At 34.2% G+C, this 23,603-nt stretch overlaps 2 protein-coding genes and 1 long non-coding RNA gene across 7 annotated transcripts in view; 2 read left to right on the forward strand and 1 right to left on the reverse strand.

Moving 5' to 3' along the window:
- The window catches only part of sap130a (Sin3A associated protein 130 a), a 30,825-nt gene extending 27,321 nt beyond the window's left edge, over window positions 1–3,504 (forward strand). For all 4 annotated transcript variants that reach the window (NM_001098777.3, XM_087254766.1, XM_087254765.1 and 1 more), the window contains 1 exon segment: window positions 2,391–3,504. In NM_001098777.3, coding sequence (NP_001092247.3) covers window positions 2,391–2,549 — 159 coding nt within the window. In that variant the 3' untranslated portion in view covers window positions 2,550–3,504.
- Window positions 1–23,603, reverse strand: part of LOC141386289 (uncharacterized) — a 167,327-nt gene that overhangs the window by 135,267 nt on the left and 8,457 nt on the right. The gene's annotated exons all lie outside the window — the stretch shown is intronic.
- The window catches only part of myo7ba (myosin VIIBa), a 63,234-nt gene continuing 45,447 nt past the window's right edge, over window positions 5,817–23,603 (forward strand). For both annotated transcript variants that reach the window (XM_087257292.1, XM_087257293.1), the window contains exons 1-13: window positions 5,817–6,237; window positions 6,600–6,641; window positions 8,770–8,871; window positions 8,957–9,103; window positions 10,743–10,927; window positions 17,021–17,142; window positions 17,474–17,616; window positions 17,719–17,832; window positions 19,868–20,021; window positions 20,119–20,195; window positions 20,842–20,961; window positions 21,077–21,219; window positions 21,310–21,520. In XM_087257292.1, the coding sequence (XP_087113418.1) occupies window positions 6,624–6,641; window positions 8,770–8,871; window positions 8,957–9,103; window positions 10,743–10,927; window positions 17,021–17,142; window positions 17,474–17,616; window positions 17,719–17,832; window positions 19,868–20,021; window positions 20,119–20,195; window positions 20,842–20,961; window positions 21,077–21,219; window positions 21,310–21,520 (1,536 nt within the window). In that variant the 5' untranslated portion in view covers window positions 5,817–6,237; window positions 6,600–6,623. The remainder of the gene's footprint in view (window positions 6,238–6,599; window positions 6,642–8,769; window positions 8,872–8,956; window positions 9,104–10,742; window positions 10,928–17,020; window positions 17,143–17,473; window positions 17,617–17,718; window positions 17,833–19,867; window positions 20,022–20,118; window positions 20,196–20,841; window positions 20,962–21,076; window positions 21,220–21,309; window positions 21,521–23,603) is intronic.

The raw sequence follows: 23,603 nt of genomic DNA on the forward strand, positions 1-23,603 counted from the left end.
TACTGCCTTGAGACTAGAGCTGCTCTATTATGCGAAAAATCATAATTGTGATTATCGTAATTGTAATCACAATTCTTTAAAAGTGATTATATTGACTATTTGTCATTATATGATACGATTATATGACCACCCATATATATATATTATGGGTGGAGCCGAACCCAAATAAGGTATTGGGATAAGCACGAATAGCGTGTTTTTACGTATACTTATTTCGAACAAATACTTGAACAATTATTTGTGTTCGGGAACAAGAAAAACATATCAAAAAGCTGCGTTTCCTCATGAGACCGCAGTGAATGTCAGCGTAAGTGAGTGAGTGAGAGAGACAGACGTTCAGGAGTCGGGGAGCGGGGTGGGGCCAGGGTAAAAGGTGACTGACACAGGCTGCTGCTCCACATAGCAACAGAGAAGACTTGGCAGAGCGAAAAATCCAGAGGCAGTTTATAAACTTGTAGCGTACTTAAAGCAGAGTTTGTTCGTATATTATTCCATTACGCTGCATTATTGACGTCTGCAATCTGTTGCTCTCTGTTTATGTAAGTTAGCTCTGTTAGCGCTTTAATTAAGACAATAGACTGTTGACAAAGTAACGTTAACGTTCGGTTATAAAGGTTAAAACGATGCTTGTGTAGTTGTGTCGAATTGTATGCACTTATAGGAGTTTTATGGTACGTTTAAAAATCATTTGCAGACAGCAAGATATATGCTAAGCTAGTAAACCTTAGCATAGCTTCCCGTCACTCATATATATGTATATGTATATATATATATATATATATATATATATATATATATATATATATATATATATATATATATATATATATTTATATTTATATTTATACACACACACACATCTATGCCGTCACTTATTAACTAACTTTTAGGCACCCAAATAGATGAGTGAGGCTGCTTCTGAGTCATTCTTGGTCTTCACCAGCCAAAAAAAAAACTTGCTCTAGTTCTTTGTGGAAGAATTATACAGTCAGTGGTGCAGCAGATAAAACAGTGATACTGTATGTAATGTGTGCAAAAGTATCTCTTAAGTGTCACTGGCAGTAACACGGAACTAGATGTCCTGTTCAGACATAAAAAAGCAAGCATAACCTTTCAGTGTTTTCCACAGGCTGTAGTTGAGGCAGCATTTCAAATACTTACATAAATAGCAAGTTATTTAATGATGAACTTGTGGAAACAGCAGAATGTTTAATAGATAATGCTGAGTTCAGACTGCATGATTTTAGCCCTGAGTTTTGACCTGCCGACAGGATTTAAGAAATTGCAGACAAATGCCTGATATCAAAGGCAAATCGGTGCTCATTTATGCGAGTAACAATCACACAGTATGAACTATGATAGACTACGAAATCTAAGATGATTGCCGATGAGTCGTCCGTGACATCCGTGAGATTTTTGGAATGCTAAATATCTGGACCTGTTGGCGATTCAAATCAAGCAGCATCCACTAGTATCGCTATCTGCAGGCCAGCAGGAAGATGGGGAGAAGTTAAAAGGGCTTCTTTGCGGTCTATTTGGACCCGAGAAATTAAGAGAAAACAAGTGGAAACTTGTCAGGAGCACCCGTTTCTGTTTGACGTATCATCTGAGCAATATTCCAACCGGGTCGAAGAAGAAAAAAGTTGTGGAGAAATTGCTAATTCCTTTCAAAAGCCAAGTTATCAAAATAAGTAGATTTTCTACCCCACTAAAGGCTTCTTTCTCATTATCTAGTTAATAACAAAAGATATACTACAACCTTGCGTTGTTTCCATGTCACTTCTCACGTGTGTTTGCGGGCCGAGACAAAATTGTCTGCAATTCTTTTAATTCTACAGTCATGCAGTGTAAAAACATCTATGACATGACTATTTTGAAAACTGTGCTGTCTGAACTCTGCATACGGGTGTGACAAGATTTTGGGGCATGACATCTTGTAAGATCTGACTGGTCATGCACCAAACCAGATGCTTGCTCGTAGCCAGAACCTAGTTCCAAATCAATTAACACCAAAATCACTGATTCTGAACAAGGAAAATTGATACTTTAGTACCAACAAAACATTGCTGGGCTGTAAGTGAGAACTGTTTGTGACCGTCGCTGATGGTGTGGTTAATGAACAAACTTTTGAGTACCATAATTGAAATTGCCGTGAAACATTGTGCTGAACTCATCATTGCTTCTTGGTCCATTCAATTAACAGTCCGTTTATTATCTCTCGTAATCTCCATATATGTATAAGCTACAGCTCAGTGCATGAACACATTAGATTTGCTTGGTTGGATGCCTTTGCAGGTTCTCAAACGTATTAATATTAAAAGCAGCACACTGTTAATAATTTGTAATAAATTTTCAATCTATTTGTGACCATTTGATTTGACTCTGTCCAGGGTAACATGCAGCGCTGCAAGCTTGTGATGGATCAGGTCACTGAAGCTCGTGACACCATGATGAAAGTGCTAGACCATAAAGACAGAGTCCTCAAGCTGCTCAACAAGAACGGAACCCCCAAGAAGAGCTCCAAATTAAAGCGCAAAGAGCGGGCATAAACGCCAAACCATGCTCTCTTCTCCTTCAGCGTAGTCCAACACCGGAAAGCTGGACCAGTCACGGTTTATCAGGTTGCTGTGCACAATCATCTACTTTTCTTTTACAGTCTCAAAGAAAAAGATAGACCTTCGTAAACCATCAAACCATTTTTATAGGAACTGCTGCTTACTGTGGGCTGTCAGACTGTCCATTGGACATGAGGCAGCCTGGATAACCAATGCTTTTAGTTTCGATTTTTTTTTTCCCCTGAAGAATTTTTCATTTTAAAAGAACATTGTGTTGACTTATTATGATTTTTTTTTTTATGTGTAGAGCAACACTTTTATCGTAGTGGACTTTAAAGATCAGAAAGGTCATGTTTGTTAGATGTTATGCCTATATTTAGTTGGGTTCACAACAGTACTTACTGCACACACACATTTAAAATAGTGTGTGGTCTTTCCATGTTTGGTGCCTTGTAACATGGATTTTTTTTTTCTTGCATTAAATACAAAAGTTAAAGATGAACACTCCCATGAAAGTCAACAAATTAAGTCCACGATAAAAAATAAATGAATCAAAGCTAATAGTCTTGTACTAACCAGATATTATGCCCTCTAACCGTTCTAGTTAGTGTTTTTATTTTGAATCACTGTAAACATTCAAGCGCTCTAGTGACTGATGATAGTACAAAGCAGTGAAATATGTGTACTTGAAAGAATCAGTATAATTATGTGAATTTATATTCTAAGAATGTCTGGATTGTTTTATGTTTCAATGTAAGAAGATTGTTGTAAATGGAAGTGTCGTGGTTTTCACTGTCCTATTTGAGCTGTTTCACAGACTTTAAGTGAATGTTGTTCTGCGTTTGAATAATAATTTGGCTATTTTGTACATTTTCTTTTTCATTCTTTGACTTTTTCTGTGTACTTTATTCTGTGCTATTGCAGTAAAACTGGATACATTTACAAAGCATCTCGTTTAACAATTATGTTTGGCACTGAATGCACCTCATAAGACTTCCTGTGTGAAAACTTTTTTTTTTTGACGTACATACAATTTTGGAAGCCCATTTCCTTCAAAAAATTAAAAAAATAAAAGGTTATTGTGACTTTTTGTCACAATTTAAGCTTTTATTTTCATAATTGCATAATTTAGAACACACATCCCTCCCTGCTCTCCAAAGCCACCCGTCTGAAGTCATGAATGCACACTGAATAGATGACCAAAGACAACCTTATAACACTAGACCATGGCATTCACTAGTTTAAAAACTTTATAGTACATTGAGTGGTTATTTGAGTTACTGTTGCCTTTCTCTCAGCTGGAACCAGTCTGGCCATTCTCCTCTGACCTCTGGCAACAACAAAGCATTTTTACCCACAGAACTGCTGCTCTTTGGATATTTTCTTTTTTTTTGTAAACCCCAGAGATGGTTGTGCATAAAAATCCCTGTAGATTAGCAGCTTCTGAAATGCTCAGACCAGCCTGTCTGGCACAAAAACCATGCCACGTTCAAAGTCACTTTAATCACCTTTCTTCCCCATTCTGATGCTCAGTTTGAACTGCAGATCCTCTTGACCATGTATACATGCCTAAATGCCCTGAGTTTCTGCCATGTGATCAGGTCATTTACCTTAATCATTACTATTCGAATGCAGAGACTTTCAACAAGCACAAAAAAAGATGTTGTTGACCTTTAACACCTTAAACTATTGTCAGTTTGTTGATAGTGGTGTGTCTATATTTCCTTCTACAGAACCAATGAGGAATCAGCTACAGAGTAGAAAATCTGGCCTGCTGTTTTACTGATCATTACTGCTTGAACAGATTTATAACATTACATGTTTTGAATATGCTAAAGAAGGTGGAAAAATATACATTTTATCAATCCAAAATAAGCAACTAGTTTTTTTTTTTGTTGTTGTTGTTGTTTTCTTTTGCTCTCTTTTGCTCTAAATCAGGGGTGCCCAAACTTTTTCTTATGAAGGGCCAAAAACCAAACTTGATTAAGTGTGGTGGGCAGAAGGTAAATATATCAAACTATATTTCTTTAAAATTGCCATTGGTGATTTTCTAATTTATTTAAAATTTAAAAATAAATAGAAACATAGTTTTTTTATTAACTAATGTAGTGCATATTTTAAAATTTTAAAATGAACTTAAAAGTAAAAAAAAAAAAATCCCATTGGAGAATGGAGTTACACTAGTCAAGCTGCACCTTGTTTTGCCTTCATTTCCTCACCAATATCTTCTGCGTTGTCTTTTGTTCATTAAATAACAGTGTCTATATATATATATATATATATATATATATATATATATATATATATATATATATATATATATATATATATATATATATATATATATAAATCTGATTTATTTACAGCATTTAATTCATAATTAGCTTCATCACTCTGTCTCCTCTCCACCAATCAGCTGGTGTGTGGTGTGCAGTCTGGCGTAATATGTAATATGAGTTAATTAAATACCTCATTACTTCAACTTAAATGAAGTAAGTTCACAGTACCTATATAGATTTTTTTTTTTTTTTACTCATGGTTTGTTGCAATCGGTTTCCTCAATCAGTTTGAGTTGCCTTAACGTATTGATTTTTACAGTACTCAGTTGGTTCATGTTCTCTTAATTTATTGGGTTTTGCTGTGCTCAAATTGCTTTGTTTACTCAAATAGATTAAGTTCACAGTGCTCATTAGGATTCATTTTTTAACTTAAATGGCTTGTTGCAATCGGTTTCCTTAAAATGGTTTGCGTTACCTTAACTTTTTGGGTTTTGTAGTGTATAATTTATTTTTTACATTTTAGTTGGTTTAACAAAATGTTATGGATATTTTTTATTTGATTAATGTGTAGCTAATGAATGAAAGTGACCTTCATGTTGTGAAAAATTCATTACAGCAAGCATTCCTGCATTGATTGTGAAAGTCTGATATCTGATCCAGATTCTTCAAATATTTTAAACTCAAATATGTTTAATCTGATAATGATGTATACGTTTCATCTGTGTCAGTTCAGACACAGTTCAATTGCTCGGTTTCTAAAAGCACCGCTCCACATAAACTAGAATCATTACGCATCCTTTCAATGGAGTTTAGTATTGGCCAGTGGAAATATGACTTTCCAGAAGGGCTCCACCCTGGGTAACTATGACACTGTGCTGTTTACAACTTGATTGCCCCTTATAATCAGAGCTCAGCCCTCCATATGCTGTCACGCGGGTACAAAGGTTCAACTTTACCATTGAAAAAGCATTATGTAAAACTGAGTATTTGTATTTTGTTTACTTTACTTTTTATCCACCTTTCCATATGCAGCTGATATTTGCATCATCACTGTGTCCTTTCATGTCTGGATTGCTTTTATCACATTTTTACAAGCTTTCATTGTACAAGAGACTTTATTTTGAAGCTTTCAATTGTTATTCTCAATCTCCAGTGTGTTTTGTGGTATTTACAGTCTACTAATGGCTGTATTTGTCTCTTTTTGTTCATGTTTTCTGATGTAGAGGTCCAAGTTTCCTTGTATGTATCATTAGAGATGCGTCAGTCAGAGAGCAAAGTCAAAGTGTCATAAATAGCTGTTGTTTCAGAGCAGGCACCTGAGGTCGTTTCTTTCGACCGAACGCTTTCTGAGAAGAGGGCCAAAAAACACTTCTTCATAGGGAGACTTCCCCAAATATACACAGGTAAAGGTTACTTGCATTAGAAGTGATAAGGTTGATTGATTAAAATGTTTAGATGTACTCAAATAATGACTTTTGCTGCTTGTTCAAGCTACAAACAACACAATTGTTAGTTTTTTTTTTTTTGAGACAACCTAATTGTTTTATGTTCAATCCACTTAAATTTGTAAAAACTATTAAGTTAGCGTATTTTGTGCTTACATTTTTGTAGTTATTTTTATACTTTAGTACTTGATGAAACAATTATGTGATTGTATTTGAGCTAATGTGTTTAAGATGGCCTTTTGCTTTTGTTCATCAGCTCTGTTAATGGCTTTTGCGTGGCAATAATTGATTTTAACATGTCATTTTGCTTTATTATTCAGGCTGGGGGACAGAAGGACACAATCATGGTGGTTTTAAGGAAGGCAAGTTGTTTTAAGTGTTTGTTGAAGCGTAACTGTGACATCACAAATTAAACGTTAAGCACAATTTTGTTTATAATTTTGGTTAATCTAACTTAACATTAAAGTAATAATTCACTCAGAAATACTCACTCATATAAAGTGGTCCCAAATTTTGAGTTTTCTTATATGTTGAAAACTAAATAAGATAATTTGAAGAAAGCTGAAAACTAGGAACCATCAATAGTAGGAAAAACTATAAAAATCAATGGTTACAGGCTTACAGCTTTCTTCACAGTATTTTCTTTTGTGTTCAATCTGTAGAAAGTACGTCAAACAAGTTTGGAACAAGTGAAGGGCTATAGTAAATAATGGCAGAATTGTCAGTTTTGGTTGAACTATCTCTTGAAATTATTAATCCTGTTGACTATCTGTTAATTGAAGTATCTAATTTTGATTTGACTCATACTTTAATGTCCAAAAAGAAATTAGTGTAATAAGGAAGCACACACATTTATGACTGATTTATAGATAGTATGACGTTGATTGTATGCATCGTTGTTTTTTTATTGTAACATTAATTTACAAATAAATCCGTTTTACTCTGTTTATGGATTTGCTGGATTTACAAGGTGTGGATGTAAAAATGAATGCTTGTTTTATGCCGTAAAGTCCTAAAACAAATTTAATCCAAATTTTAAATCTAAATATTGCTCTTGAAACAGCGGACAAATAATCAAAATAAAAAATAGTGCCATTTTTGTTGTGATTGAAATTTAGGGTTCTCAAGTAAAAAAAAAAAACATAAATAATGTATATACTTTTTTCAGTTTTCCTATAGATAAAATACTGGTATTGTGTTGATACAGCTGAATATATTGCTGAAAAGATTGCTACTTATTATTTCACGCAATATTTTATATATAAAAAAGAAATAAAAGACACCGTTTTTATTTTAAATTTGTAAGAAATGTTATGAGAAGATTGCAAAATAAAACAAATGATGTTTTACTCAAACACAACTTTAAAATCTGCATAAATGTATTTCAATAGCTGTACATATGGTTAAAAATGAGAAATACCATTTTGTTGTGTAATATGCACATTGGATAAACATTAGATGCTAGTAAAGAGTCTTTTCATTTATCATGTTAAAGTTTATTTTTATTATTAAACATTTTTATTATTTTTATTATTAAACATTAAATAATGTTTTGTTGTTATTTGTGGATTTGTCAAAATTAAACAAACCTGTGTTTTTTGCCCTTTTACTTATTAAATATGTAAAATAATAAGCGTTTATACTAAATTGTATAATATTTCAAGTAAAAACATGAATAATTTAAACATTTTGTAACATTGTAGTCTGAAGAATAGTGTCTAAGTACATTTTTTGAACAATCTTTTTATTGAGATGTAATAAAAATATGACAAAATAACATTACAATCATATTTACATCTTTGAAAAAAGCTAAATTAAAAATAAAAATAAAAACATACAAAACTAAGAAAAAGGGATAAAAAAGAAATAAAATAAGGAAAAAAGTAGTAACACATTTTTAAAAAAAAAAACATTAGGAAGAAATTGTTAAAAATGCAAATCATCTAGACGGCATGCACCAGATGATTAATATGACAGTGGCTTGTTTAAATAAATCTTTGGAAATGGGGGAAATATGTAGATAGGCTAAGTCAGCGGTCTACATTTAAAATTAATGTTAACTAATATTTTATGACTACATTGTCAACCTTAAATTTAGATTTTTAAGGTTTTATCAATATTTAAATACACATTTAAATAATATTTATTGTTCTAATATGCCTGACATGATGTTTTGGTATATAAACTTTTTTTTTCACACTGAATTAGACTACATTATATTGGATGTCTTCTGTACTCCAGGGTGGATAATGCATCATAGTTATTTTGCTAAAAAAGGTATAAATAAAATTAAATAGGACAATTCTAATATACAGCAAAAATAACAGTATAAAAATCTGTAGTATTCTTTTATTGTTTTGAATCTTGAAACCTCATTTTTGTCTTTGACCTACATACATAAATAAAAGAAAATACAGCAACAACTGTTATATCATAAACTATAGTTAATAAACTGTTGATTCAATTGTCTTTTTTGATAAATCTTTTCAGGGAGATTATGTGTGGGTAGACTGCAGTGATGGCGTCCAAATAGGAGCTGAAGTGCGACTCTCAGACACTGGGCAGCTTCAGCTCATTGACGATGAGGGAAAGGTAAAATCTGCAGTCAGTCTGAGTGAACTGCTGCTGTTGACTCTGAACTGTAGCTAATACTTGATGTACTCGATGTGACTTCCAGGAGCACAAGATTAAGAAGGAGAGCACTCTGAAGCCCATGCATCCCACCTCAGTGAATGGTGTGGATGATATGATTCGTCTGGGCGACCTGAACGAGGCTGGACTGTTACGAAACCTTCTAGTGCGCTACAAAGAAGGAGCCATCTATGTGAGTTCATAAAGGCACAGTTCACTCAAAAAATGAAAATTCATCAAGTGGTTATTTTTGCTTAGCCTTCACTTCTTTTGACTTTCTTTTTTTATCTGTTGAACACAGAAGATTTTCTGAAAGTTGCTGGGACTTTTTAGTAATTTATTTACCTACTATGGAAGTTGATGGATACCAGCTTTCTTTAAAATATATTCTTTTGTGATCAAAAGAAACAAGAAACTCATAAAGTTTTAAAACCACTTGAGGAAAAGTAAATGATCCATTTTTGGAAGAATTATCCCTTTAAAGGCAACCTATTGTGCAAAAATCACTTTTATAAGTGGTTTAAGCAGTTGTTTGGCAACAATCTGCGAATATAATCAGCTTCTAATGGTAAAAATGTATTAATTAAATTTTTTCTAATCACACTTAATGAAAACAGTCTGCAGAATCACTTTGATTGACATTCTATCTTTGTACATGATATCAGAGGGGCAAAGCCCCGCTCATTAGTGATTTTTTTTTTTTCTTGTTGGCAGTCACTTTTATTTACTAAGATGACTGAGATTCTTTGGTGTGTGTGAGATACTGTTGAAGACATTCTACTGTATGATTCTGTGCAGTCATCTCTGATCCTGTGTTGTTGAGGGGCAATTGTGGAGAAAAAGAAAACTTAACAAGCTTATAAAAAAGGCAGGTTCTATTGTGAGGTGTGTATCATAGACGAGATGGCACATGGTGTGTGCTATAGACGAGAAAGCACAATATAGAATGACTGACTAATGATTAGTCAATATGATGAATCATGGTTGTCATCCTCTTTTTGAAACGACTCAAGATTAATTCAGCTCTGGTGTTATAGAGATTGATATAGGAAGTCTTACCAACAATGATTAGATAGTGTAATCAATTTCATATGAAATAATGTCAGGTTTTAATTATATAGGTAAGACGAGTGTCTCATTGCTTGAAGCTAAGGGTTTCAATATAGACTGCATTTTTTATAGTATTTATTTACTATATGGTGAGCTCTGCCATGACTTAAATCTTCCTTTGAGAGGACTAAAGTATAGTCAGCTTTAGTTACAGCTTACATAAATATATTCATTAAAATAGTTTTTAGCGTTAAGATATGTGAACTCATAAATAACGGAAATGAGGATTAAATTGTCCACTTAATTCACCAGCTTCAGTTCCTTCAGCAGCTGTTCTTTGTCCTTTTCTGTTTTACATCAAGATTGTTTCCTTAGTAACAGCCAGTTACAAGTTTAATGAGTGGATTGAACTGTTATACAATATTGACATAACCATTATATAGTAAATCCAACCTTCTACCTTGAAGTCCAGCTGTATAAAACAAGAGCTCATTGCATGAAATAATAAGTGATCATACTATATTTTAAAATGTTTTAAGGGGTATATGCACAGCTAGTGTATTTCAGCCACTGATAAACTTATGGTGAAAGCTTAATGTGACTATTTTTAATTTTATAAGGTTTATTTTACATCATCAATGTTGTATTGTCATTAAAATACATTCAGAGTGATTACATGTAGATCTCATTATTGTATTCTGCCAACTTCAGAAACCTCATAGACTTTTATTGCATCAACTCTCAGTAATATTTTTTATCCTGGGAACAACTTGTTTTGACAGACATATACAGGGTCCATTCTGGTGGCAGTGAACCCTTACCAGCTGCTGCCAATCTACACTCCGGAGCAGGTGGAGCAGTACACAGACCGGCGGTTGGGTGATCTCCCTCCACATGTCTTCGCCATCGCTGACAGCTGCTTCTTCAACATGCGCCGCAACCGCAAAGACCAGTGCTGCATCATTAGGTACTTCACTTGTTCATTGTTGGTTTCAACTGACATTTTGTACAGTATATACACACATACTGCTAGAAGCTTAGGGACCACATCCAAATAGTTGCATTTTTTCCAGTCACTTGTGTATAAACCACAGGTGTATAAAATCAAAAATGCAGATTGAGTCTGAAATTGCATACTTCTATACCATAAACTATGTTAAAAACAGTATGTGAGCGGAGTAGTATGTCCGAATTAATAGAATTTGAAAAACAGCATGTGAAAAGTACCCGGAAGACTTACTACTTCTGGCGAAACTCTTAAGTGTGTATCCTGTGGATACTATGGAGGATGCCAAGCTAGTGATTTCATGAATGGGAGTGACTTACAGGCGCAGGTAGGTCACAAGATAATGACAAATCGTGGATGTAGTACGTCTGAGTTTCAGTCATACTGCTCACATTCATACTATATAGAACATTTCAGATGCAGCCTTTGTGATTTTAAGCGTGTTGCAGAGATATGTTGCCACCCGTGCAATAAGTCCATTTGTGAAATTTCCTCAATACTAAATATTCCATGGTCAACTGTTAGTCATGTTATTACAAAGTGGAAGCAATTGGGAACAGCAACAAGTCAGCCACAATGTTGTAGGGCATGTAATATCACAGAGCATGGTCCTTAAATCAATACGAATTATTTATAAAGCTCAATGAAAATGACAGTACCCAGCAAACAATATTGTGTTTAATAGACGTCTGATAGACATCTAAACATAGACAGCTAGCCTTGTTTTAGCCAAGACAACTATGTTTAGATGTCTTCTAGACATCTATTAGGCCTCTTTAAAAAAGAAAAAAAAAAGCTTGCTGGGTAGTTACTTCACTTGACCTGCTTTATTTTTCAGTTGTCATCTACTCTTCCCTGTTACTGACCCCGACCTACTCTCTGAATTTCACAATCTGAATTTCTGGTTTTGAATTTTAAAATATTGAATTCAAAACTGTTTAACTCCATATAATATTCAGATTTATTCAATTACAGTCGTCAATCATTTATTTAAAATGAACACAGTTCAAATTCAGATTGTAAAGCTCCATAATATGAGAAGTAAATGATCCATTGTTGTTCTCATGATAAATATAAAATTCATGCAAAATGATTTAAACTCAAACTATTTAATATTGTAAAAGCAATTTTATAATAATTGAAGGTAATTCAGAATTTTATTCAAAAGTCAGCAAAAAGCCAGAGAATTTGACCTTGACTGTTTTCTGCAAATGTGTTTCATGTAGCATAATTTCACAAAGCCAAACCGTTACATTTTTAACTCATCTGTTGAAGTTCTACAATCTAATAAACAGTTGCTCAAGCTAGCTACTTTACTGTAGGTAGCCTTTTTGCATGTATCACTATGCAGTGGTCGTCTCTAATTTTATTGGAAGAGTTTACTACAGCCTGTGATTAAAGCACATAAACACATGCATCCATTTTTTCCCCGTGGTTTTAGCTTAATAAAGGAAACAAATTCAGCATCAAAATCACTTATAAAAAAATCTCAATAGCTACATAACGATCACACTATCCGTCACTCCAAATATATTAAAGAATTTGAATTCTACATATGAGGTTCATGAACTTATCAGTTAAAGTGTGCAGCCTTCTCAATGGTTTTATATGCTTATTTATGTTTTGTTTTGAATGCTTAACTAAATCTACACTTGCCAGTAGTTAGTTGTGTTGTCATATTGAAACTGAAAGGTCTGAATAATTACATGAATGATTTAGGACTTTGGACTTATTTCTGCATTAATTCATTTGTTCATTAATTAATTATTTTTATTTATTTATTCATTCATAAATTAATCTCAGCTCACACCTTGCTAAATCATTTATGATATAAATCGGGGATGATAAGAAACTAGTTATTAAATACTTATTTTCAGTGTAGGCAATAGGGATGTACCGACTCACATTTCGATATGATTCACGATAAAAGATGAAAGTAAAACTAAAGAAGGCTTATAATATAAACAAACTAAGACTGTGCTGGGGTTTTACATTATTTAAATGAAATATCAGCATATCTCTGTTTTCTGGAATAAGCTGAGATCTTTGCACATTTATAACTTTTCCTGTTGAAAAAAAAATAAATAAATCTTTCACTGTGGACTGAGATAACTGGTGTGGTGAGGTAAGCCTTTCCTAAACCAGAGAGCAGTGCGTCCAGAGGTGGTCAATAGGCCCTCTGATCCAGTGGACTGGCCACTGGGATAAAAAAACTGAATGTAAAATTACTAATTGTAATAACTAATTGGTATAGAGATGGGAATTGAACAAGATTATGAAGGTGAATAACTAATATTACTTGTATAATTAATCTATAAATACCATTGTGATAAAATTAAGAAGAGACGATCTCGAACATTTGTAAATATTCAATAATAATAAGCAAAATGTTAAAATATACATAAAATAATTTGAAAAGGAGAGGATAAAATTATTTAATACCTGCTTCTGTAAGAGAACAACTTTCTCTTTCAGCCTAAAAAACATCTTCACACTTTTGCTATGAAAACAATGATGCACCTTGTGATCGCACTAGCACTCGTCAGAGTAAGTGGAGCTACAAGTTATCCGGTCCTCTGGGTTTGGCTTATTAATAGTTTTTTTGCGTATAGTTGTCTTTGACAGTTTTTGACTGTGCTGACGGTTTTTGTGCATCATAGTCGTTGTTCTGTTAGTGTAAGTAAACGTCTGTTTGCAGTATTTGTACACAGTTTGTGTCTGGCGCACTTTGGCGCTGTCATTTTACTCTGCCGCCCGGCCTCTTGCTCACCGCTGATGTGCAGGTAAAGCAAGTTTGCGCCTGTAAACACAGCGCACCCTCTGTTCAAAAAACGTTACGCGATTCGTTCAACACTTCTACCAGTTTGATAGTCACATATTTTAATTGATTTTTAACCGGCCCATGAATCATTACATCCCTAGTAGGCACTGTCCTAGGTCCATTCACTTTAAGATTTCTGGCTTTGCCACTGCATGCATTTTCAAAATATTATATTAGGTGTGTGTTATTTGTAATTAACATAATAAACTAAAAATAAAGTGTTAATGAACATTCATTTTAGGGTGAACTGTTTAAAGACAGTGAAAATTCTACCAGCTTTTACCCACTCTTTCTTTTCCTTCCTAACCTGTTTGATTTCTTTTGTTGAACAGAAAAGAAGATAAAAGAATATATGTCAAATTTCAGTGAGCTTTTCCTTAAAACAAGCTAAAAAATCTTCCAATGGAGAAAACAATAAAAATCTTGTTTCAAAGCAAAAACAAGATTATTTTGCTTACCCCACACTGTAAAAAATGCAAGGTTTCACACAATTCAGGTTGTCGCAACACTAATTAAGTTAACTTAAAAAAGTGGCTGAAATATAAAACAATTAAATTGTCTTCAAAAAAACCTCAAGAATTGTTACAGCTTTTCTCGATTTTTGAAACACAATTTCTGAACCCCTGCTCCATTTCCTTACACCATTAAACACAGAACCTCATCTTCAAGCACTATTAACAAAATCCTTGACTTCTTTTGCAAAACAAAACTTTTGCCTCAAAACTGTTTTACCGGTGTTCAAATAAAACGCTGCTCTCAACTAATAAACAAAGTGATCAAAAAGATATACTCTATCAAGCAGTCAGTAAACCATACGGCACAAAACAGAAAACGCGTTGTCCAAAACGTATAGTTCTCAGGGAGAAGTACAATTTCATTCTCAATATTCAGGGCCATGCATTTTTTTCATTGTACAGTATAGAGTCTACCATGCACTATACTACAGTATACAATACTAAAAGGGACAAAAATCAAAGGTGGAAACAGGATCAATTAGCTTCTTCTTGTCTTTTGGCTGGGTCAGGCCAGAACACTTTTTCGACATCCCACACAATATTGTCTCTCCTGAAGCAATGGTGGAAGAAGCCTCTTGTGTGCCGTATCTAGCACTGAAATGATTCCTCACCTATGTCACCACATGCTAAATCCATGACTTGGGTGATTCCTCACCTATATCACTGCATGCTAAATCCATGACTTGGGTGATTCCTCACCTATATCACAGCATGCTAAATCTATGACTTGCAACAGGTCTACTCTGGTGTAGGGTCATACACTTTCCATAAAACTCCTCAATTGGAGACAGGAAAGGCTGGTATGGAGGGAGGTACAAGTTCATAAACTGCCCATTGTACTCATCCTCTCACATTGTTCTTCTAACCATGCTCTCCTTCCCACCTTTAACAGCCTGTTTGCTTATATCGGTTGTGTCACATCATTTGAAAAACGTGACATCAATTTTGAGTGGTTGTGTGTAATCAATGACATCTTTTCTCTGTTTGTATTTGACTGTTGCTACTTGTGTTTACCAGTATGGATGATGTGCATTAGAGTGCAGAATGTGTTTTGAGAATGTGTTTAAAGTTATGTTGAAATGTTTAAGTATGGTCTGCACCTTGTGTTTTAGCATGTGAAATGGTTTAAGGAATTGACAACAGACTGCGCATTTAGCTAAATAAGTTCAGGTGACTGAGAACTTGGTTCAGTTAGTGGATTTTAGTGTTTTAGCAATTGAGAAAATGTGAGCTAATGTTACATAATTTGTTGAGAAGCAGCAAAATATATATTTTTTTGGTGTGCATTAGTAGACTATTTTGCTTGTTTTAAAGAAAAACACTTAGGGCTCTATTTTAATTATCTATGCACAAAGTCTGAAGTACAAGGCTGAAAAGCATTGAGGTCGTGTCCGAATCCCCTTTTGCTATTTTAAGGATGGAAAAATACGCTCTGCTCTGCGGCGCATGGTCTAACAGGCTTGAGCTTATTCTCTTATTGAGTTATAGGTGTGTTTTAAGAATAAACTAATCAGAGTCTCATCTCACATTCCCTTTAAGAGTCAGTTGCATCGCACCTTAGCGTATTTGCTATTTACATGGCAGAATTTGTAAGTGGAAAAAGTAAACGCTTCACTTGCGAGAAAACTGCAGCGCGAAGATAAAGATTGAGCCTCCTCTATACTGCCTTTACTTTCACCTTCTCTTTTTCTCTTTGGTGGATAAGGAAACGTGTTGTACGCACAGACATCCATTAGCCTACATAATTAATTTTGAGTGCAAAGATTTGTTTCAAAACTATTTCTAAATTCAGTTCTAGTTTTCAGCAAACGAATAAATGAACCATAATAACAACTGAGTTAAGTCCTAAAACATGTGCTGTGCCCCATATGGTCCAAAACCTGACAAGTGGACAAATCTGAGCTTGTTTTTAATAAAACAAACATAAATATCCTCATAATACTACTACTAATAATAACATTATACCAAAACAAATTGTCATGAATAAACAAAAAAAAAAAAGGTCCCCGAGGTAAAGAAGGCATAAAGGCAGTGATTTTTATATTTATTTAGACAAAAATCATTTTTGTAATATTTTAATCTTTTAATTATTTTTCCTCTGTAAAGATATTTGTGTATTGCTGTACATCCTGCATGTTTTAAGCAGTGTGTAAGCAAGGAGCACAACTAACATGCTTTGCTGGACTTTAGACCTGCAGTCTAATTTAGTTCCTCAAAATAGCAACACGCCAACAATGCACTTTAACACACCCCCTTTCTAGACCGGAACACCCATGAGTCCACAAAGTGGCGCAAATGAATTTGTTATTTAAATAACGGTGCAGAAAACAGGAAAATTAAGGTTGTGTTGATCTGAAAATAGCAACACGTCAGGGCAAACAAGTCTTGCACCTTATTGCGCCGGGTGTATGATAGGGCCCCTAGATTTGACGTTTCTGAAAACAAAACCGTATCTTTCTCTTGTCTTGAAAATGCGTCTTGATTTAAGTATTTTTAGATATTTGGACTATAAACAAGACAAAAACTGGTAAGAAAAGCATTTTTCATAGACTGTAAATCTCAGGTTTTCTGTACAGTTGGCAGCTGTGCAAACATCATTCCAAAATGAACTTGCCGTTTATGTTGACAACCTCAGTCTCACTCTGACATCTGTCATGCATTGTTGGTGTAATCTGTTTGATGCATTCTGAGAGCGCCTGCATGTGTTGTGTTTTTCAGTGGGGAGTCTGGAGCAGGGAAAACAGAGAGTACCAAACTCATGCTGCAGTTTCTTGCAGCCGTGAGTGGTCAGCGCTCCTGGATTGAGCAGCAAGTTCTAGAGGCCAACCCTATCTTAGAAGGTACAGTTACATACACTTACATCTTCCTTATATTTCCTCCAGTAAACATTTCAGGGTCACACTGTATTTTAATGGTCCATTTGTTGAATTAATGTTACATTGCATCTATATGCCAACTAATTCTCATTAGATTATAAGTAAACTGTTAGGTTGGGTTTAGGGTTAGTGTAAGTTGACATGTACTTGCAAAGTGTTTTTTTAATAGTCAATTAAATGTCTGTTAAAGGAGCAGAATCAACAAATATTACGCAGACAGTCTACTAATACTCAAATGGACCATCAAAATAAAGTGTTACTCATTTTAGTGCTATCATAAATTTTTATTTTGCAGCCTTTGGTAATGCAAAAACCATCCGCAATGACAACTCCAGCCGCTTCGGAAAATACATCGACATCCACTTTAATAAAAGTGGAGCAATAGAGGGTGCTCGCATTGAACAGTACCTACTCGAAAAGTCACGTGTTTGCCGACAGGTAAAGCACAATGATATGAGATTATAATTAGGAAGTATAATGTTGTCAAATCTTTCTTGACAAGGTGCAGTGAATAAAATGTCTAACTGTTTGTTTGCACAGGCATCGCAAGAGAGGAACTACCACATTTTTTACTGTATGCTCATGGGAATGCCTGCTGACCAAAAGAAGATCCTGTCTTTGGGAAATGCTGCAGAATACAACTATCTCACCATGGTATTGATCTATATCTTGATTGCTACTCCAACTTTTCATGTCCATTTATGTTTTCTTAATTTTCTTAAGAGAGAGAATAAACATATACAGCTGATGGAAAATATTTTTTAATTGATTTTAATTTCTCTTAAACCATTTTCCCCTGTATGGATATATTTGATACTATTGTTGTCTTAAACTGTTTGTGCTGGGGAAGAGGGGGTGGGGGGGGGTGGGGGGGGGGGGTTATGTTTTCATCCACTCTGGAGTGATTTTGAGTTTTAATTTGGCCATAACGTTTTCGGTGTTTTAGCTAGCACGATGATTTTTGGTGACAAATCTTATTTTGATACAGATTTAGAAAAAAATGCTTTAAATTGTGTTAAAAACTCCACAATACACTCTGTGCAAATTTTACAATGAAACTTCTACTATTTTAACTCTTTAACTACCAAATTCTTTTATAATGTCACTGGTTTGGTGAAAAACTCACACAAATCGACAAATTTTCAATATAAAAAGTAATTGTGGACTGAATTTTTTACCTTTTATAACAGTCTTGGACATGTGAAACAACATTGCCTTTGATGCATTGTTTTTGGCTGAAAAAAAAAAAATCCCTAATTGATGAGGCAGTGGCGCAGTAGGTAGTGCTGTCGCCTCACAGCAAGAAGGTCGCTGGTTCGAACCTCGGCTCAGTTGGCGTTTCTCTGTGGAGTTTGCATGTTCTCCCTGCTTTCGCGTGGGTTTCCTCCGGGTGCTCCGGTTTCCCCCACAGTCCAAAGACATGCGGTACAGGAGAAATGGTTAGGCTAAATTGTCAGTAGTGTGTGTGAATGTGTGTGGATGTTTCCCAGAGATGGGTTGCGGCTGGAAGGGCATCTGCTGCGTAAAAAACTTGCTGGATAAGTTTATTCATTCCGCTGTGGCGACTCCGGATTAAGAAAATTACCGACAAGAAAATTAATGAATGAATGGATCTCCCTAATTTTTACTTTTGGTGGCTGTTTTTTGCCCCATTAACTTCTATTATAATCAATTTTTTTTATAACAAAACCATGACAATATAGTCATGCATTTTTGATGATTGGTGGTTTACTCTGTTGGGAAGAGGTAAAATTAGTCAATTTTACTGTTGATCATCAGTTGGCATCATTAACCCTTTAGATAGGCCTGTGCAAAAATGTTTCTGGATTTTATACGGAGTATAACAGCAAATAAAAGTGTGTGTATGTGTGTCTATAAGTGTAAAAGTGACCTTTGCGCACTTACTTTGATGTGTCTGAGAAAATCAAATTATGCATCTCAGCTCTCAGAACTACATGGAGTAAATAAAAACAAAGACTATGTATTTAAGCAACACCAAATGTGGTTATAATGGAAGTCAATGGGGCAAAAACAGTCACCAACAGTAAATTAGGGAGAAAAATTTAAAATCTAACAATGCATCAAAGCCAATGTTGTATTTGGCAATAAAAGAGTTAAAATCCTTTAATTTTCTAAGCAATTTAGTAGTTTTGATCAGGACTAAGATTTATTAACAGATTAATGCAAAAAATGTGAAAAAAGAACATTTATCTGATGCATTTTTACAGCGGTTTAATTTAGTGGATGATTTCATCCTGAACATAACAAAAGGGTAGTAAACTTGAACAGTGCACAAGGGTTTAGAGAAGGGTACACCTTTTTTGCAATATCATGTCATTCATCTCCAGACGGAGAATCATCCTTCAGTCAATTCTATAATGCAGTTTTAAGGTCAATATTATTACTCCCCCTTAACAATGTTTTTGAATTAGCTACAGAAAAAACACTCTTATCTTTTCCAAAGACCTAATTAATTTAGTTAAGCCTTTAAATTGCACTTTGAGTTTTGTCAAATATTATTAACTCTCACATGGCAAAGACAAAAGAAATAAGTTATTAAAACTGGTATCTTTTAAAAATGTGTTTAAAAAAATCTCTCCATCAAACAGCACTTGGAAATTATTATTTAAAAACAAACTTAAATTTCACAGGGGTATGTTTTATTTGTATTGTTTTTGTATTGGTTTAGGGTAAGTGCACTTCGTGTGAAGGGCGGGACGACATAAAAGAGTACGCCAGCTTTCGTTCTGCAATGAAGATCCTGACATTCACAGAGAATGACACATGGGAAATTAACAAGCTTCTGGCCTCCATCTTGCACCTGGGAAACGTAGACTTTGAAGGTGAGAAGAAAAATTATCATTCAAAAAGAGATAAACTTGAGCTTCCAATTTATTATGCTAATTAAATGTATTTTTTCTTTTTTCACAAATTTTCAAGAAACCATCATGAACAACCTTGAGGGCTGCGATATTCTATCTTCTACACATTTCAAAATGGCTACACAGTTATTAGAGGTAACAGAAAACAAATACAATGATGGCCAAAATTAATAGAACAGCTGACAGATATGAATACATTAACCTTTTTTGTCTCCAAAACTGGTTTTAATTTCATAATTTTCATGCGATGTGCAGATGTTTTTACATTTAATAATAATATTTAGTATGTCCACCTTTTGCAGCAATTATAAAAGCACATCTACTGGCGTTAAAACAGTATAATTCCTGGGAACTTGATGTTCTTCAGAATACTTGAAAGAACATAATTGTGTGAAATTATCTGTGAACTATGCCAAGTTTTTTTTTTTTTTACCTAAATCACTTTTTTATGTATATGTGTTTTGTAGAGCATAATGAAGACTTTGTAGTTATTTCATTAGTCTTATGGGTATTGCAAAGGCCAATTCAACAAAATCAACAGAAATCTCTTAAGTGCCCAGTGTTATTAATAAATTTGACCATCACTGTATATATATTTTAAAACCTTTAATCCATCAATGGCATGCTAAATCAAATAGGTCTGGTTTCTAGTTCTTATTCTTCTAATGTTCTTGATATTGGTCTTGGTCTTGGTCTTGATCCTGATTCTGATTCTGATCCTGATCCTGATCCTGATCCTGATCCTGATCTTTATCTTGATCTTGATCTTGATCTAATGCAGGTGGCCCCAAATGCCCTGGATGCAAGCTTGACACAGCGCTCTCTGATGACCAACAGAGAGAGTGTAACTAAACCTCTGACCTCAGCACAAGCATTGGATGGCAGGGACGCCTTTGTGAAGGTTGGTTTGTAGGCCTGTTTTTTTTTATTATTATTTTTTTTTTGTTGTTGTTGTCAGATTTTGTATTCTCCAGAATCTGAATAATCTTCTCGTCTCATCTTCTTTCTCTGTGCAGGCCATCTACGGAAGGCTGTTTGTGTGGATTGTGACCAAAATCAACAGTGCCATTTACAAACCGCCTTCTGATGACCCCAAACATGTCAGACATTCCATCGGCCTGTTGGACATTTTTGGCTTTGAAAATTTTAAAAACAACAGGTTTGTGAAGTAAATGTATGTACATAGATGGTGTGAGAACATGATTTTGATTTTAAGGCGAACTGCTGTTTCTGTCTGTGATTTCCACAGCTTTGAACAGCTCTGCATCAACTTTGCCAATGAGCAGCTTCAGCAGTTCTTTGTGAAACACGTCTTTAAGCTTGAACAACAGGAGTATGCTCGTGAAGACATAGTCTGGAAGAACATCGAATTTAATGACAACCAGAGCACACTCGATGTTTTGGCCATAAAGTCTCTCAACATTCTTTCCCTTATTGATGAAGAGAGTCGCTTTCCTAAGGTTTGTTTACCTTAAAGTAGAAGATTAAGTTATAAAATTTTCTTTAAAGATTTCTGATATTTTGACAATTTTTAATACTGTATGTTTCAGTATTTTTATACAGTTAAAAATGCATTTAGTTGGTTTTATTTAAACATTTTGCATCCTAGTTGACATCCTTGTACATGTCTTTTTTGGGATCATATTCACTGTGTTAATGCAAAGAGCATCCATTTTCTCAAACCAAATTTTTTGGGCCCTATCATACACCCGGTGCAGTGTGGCGCAAGGCGTGGCGCAGTAGTCTTTTGGTAGTTTTAGCTTGGCGCAAGAGTCGTTTTGAGGCGTTGCGCTACGCTGTTTAAATAGCAAATGCATTAGCGCTCATTTTTGCACCCATAGGCGTTCTGGTCTACAAAGGAAGGCGTTCTGAGGCGGACCGCTGGCGCGTTGCTATTTTGAGAATCTATAATAGATTTTTTATTAGACCAAAACTAACCCGGTCTAAACTCCTCGCTTACGCACTGCTTAATACCCACAAGAGAGCAATAGGCAAATATCTTTACATATGAAAAAATGTAAATATTGAGGATATATATATATATATATATATATATATATATATATATATATATATAGGATATAATAAGAATAGATATAGAATATAAATATAAAGGATTAAAATATTACAAAACAAATTATTTTCTAGCCTACATAAATATGAAAAACCACTGCTTTTATATCTTCTTCATCTCGGGAGGCTTTTTCAGTTCCTTCACAACAATTTGCTTTTGTATAATGTTATTATTATTAGCAGTATTATTTATTATATCCATATTTATATTTGTTTTATTAAAAACAAGCTTAGATTTGCCCACCTGTCAGGTTTTAGACCATATGGGACAAAGCATGTGTTTTAGGATATAACTCAGGTTTTTGAGCACATTTTGCTATTATTGTTCATTTATTCGTTAGCTGGAAATTAGAACTGAATTTAGAAATAGTTTTGAAACAAATATTTGTGCTTAACAAACTAAAGTATTTATTTATAGACTAATTGATGTCTGTGCGTAAAGGTTTCCCCTTTTCAAAAGCGAAAGTGAAAGTGATCCATTATCTCTCATTCTCACGCAGTAGATGCTCTGTTTAACAGTTTTCTGTTAAAAAACTGTTAACTGTTAACTGCTTATGCTTATTGCTTATGAAATGCTCATTTTTTCCACTTAGACTTACTTTGCGTCCTGTAAATAGCGAATGCTCTCTTGGCGCGACGCAGATGGCTCTTAAAGGGAATGGGAGATGAGACTCTAATTGGTTTATTCTCAAAACACACCTATAACTCATTAAAAAAATAAATTCAACCCTTTTAGAACATGCGCAAGGCAGATTTCCCGCCCTTAAATTAGCAAAAACGCGTCCTGACACACCCTGAAAGCGTTTGCGCCCTGCGTTTTGCGCTCTGTGCATGGACCGTCAAAATAGAGCCCTTTATATATACAGCTGAAGATATATGTATAGATATATATACAGCTGAAGTCAATATTATTAGCCCCCTTTGAATTTTCTTTTCTTTTTTAAATATTTCCCAAATTATGTCTAAAAGAGCAAGGAAATTTTCACAGTATGTCTGATAATAATATTTTTTCTTCAGGAGAAAGTCTTATTTGTTTTATTTTGGCTAGAATAAAAGCAGTTTTTATTTTTTTAATCACCTTTTTAAAGACAAAATTATTAGCCTCTTTAGGCTATTTGTTTTTCTATAGTCTACATAACAAACCATCGTTATACAATAACTTGCCTAATTACCCTAACCTGCCTAGTTAACCTAATTAACCTAGTTAAGTCTTTAAATGTCACTTTAAGCTGTATAGAAGTGTCTTGAAATATATCTAGTAAAATATTTTTACTGTCATCATGGCAAAGATAAAATAAATCAGTTTTTAGAAATGAGTTATTACAACTATTATGTTTAGAAATGTGTTGGAAAAAATCTTCTCTCCGTTAAACAGAAATTGGGGAAAAAATAAACAAGGCGACTAATAATTCTCACTTCAACTATATATATATATATATATATATATATATATATATATATATATATATA

Source organism: Danio rerio, chromosome 6 (assembly GCF_052040795.2).
Source record: "Danio rerio strain M-AB ecotype USA chromosome 6, GRCz13ab, whole genome shotgun sequence".
NCBI classification, from domain to species: Eukaryota; Metazoa; Chordata; class Actinopteri; order Cypriniformes; family Danionidae; genus Danio; species Danio rerio.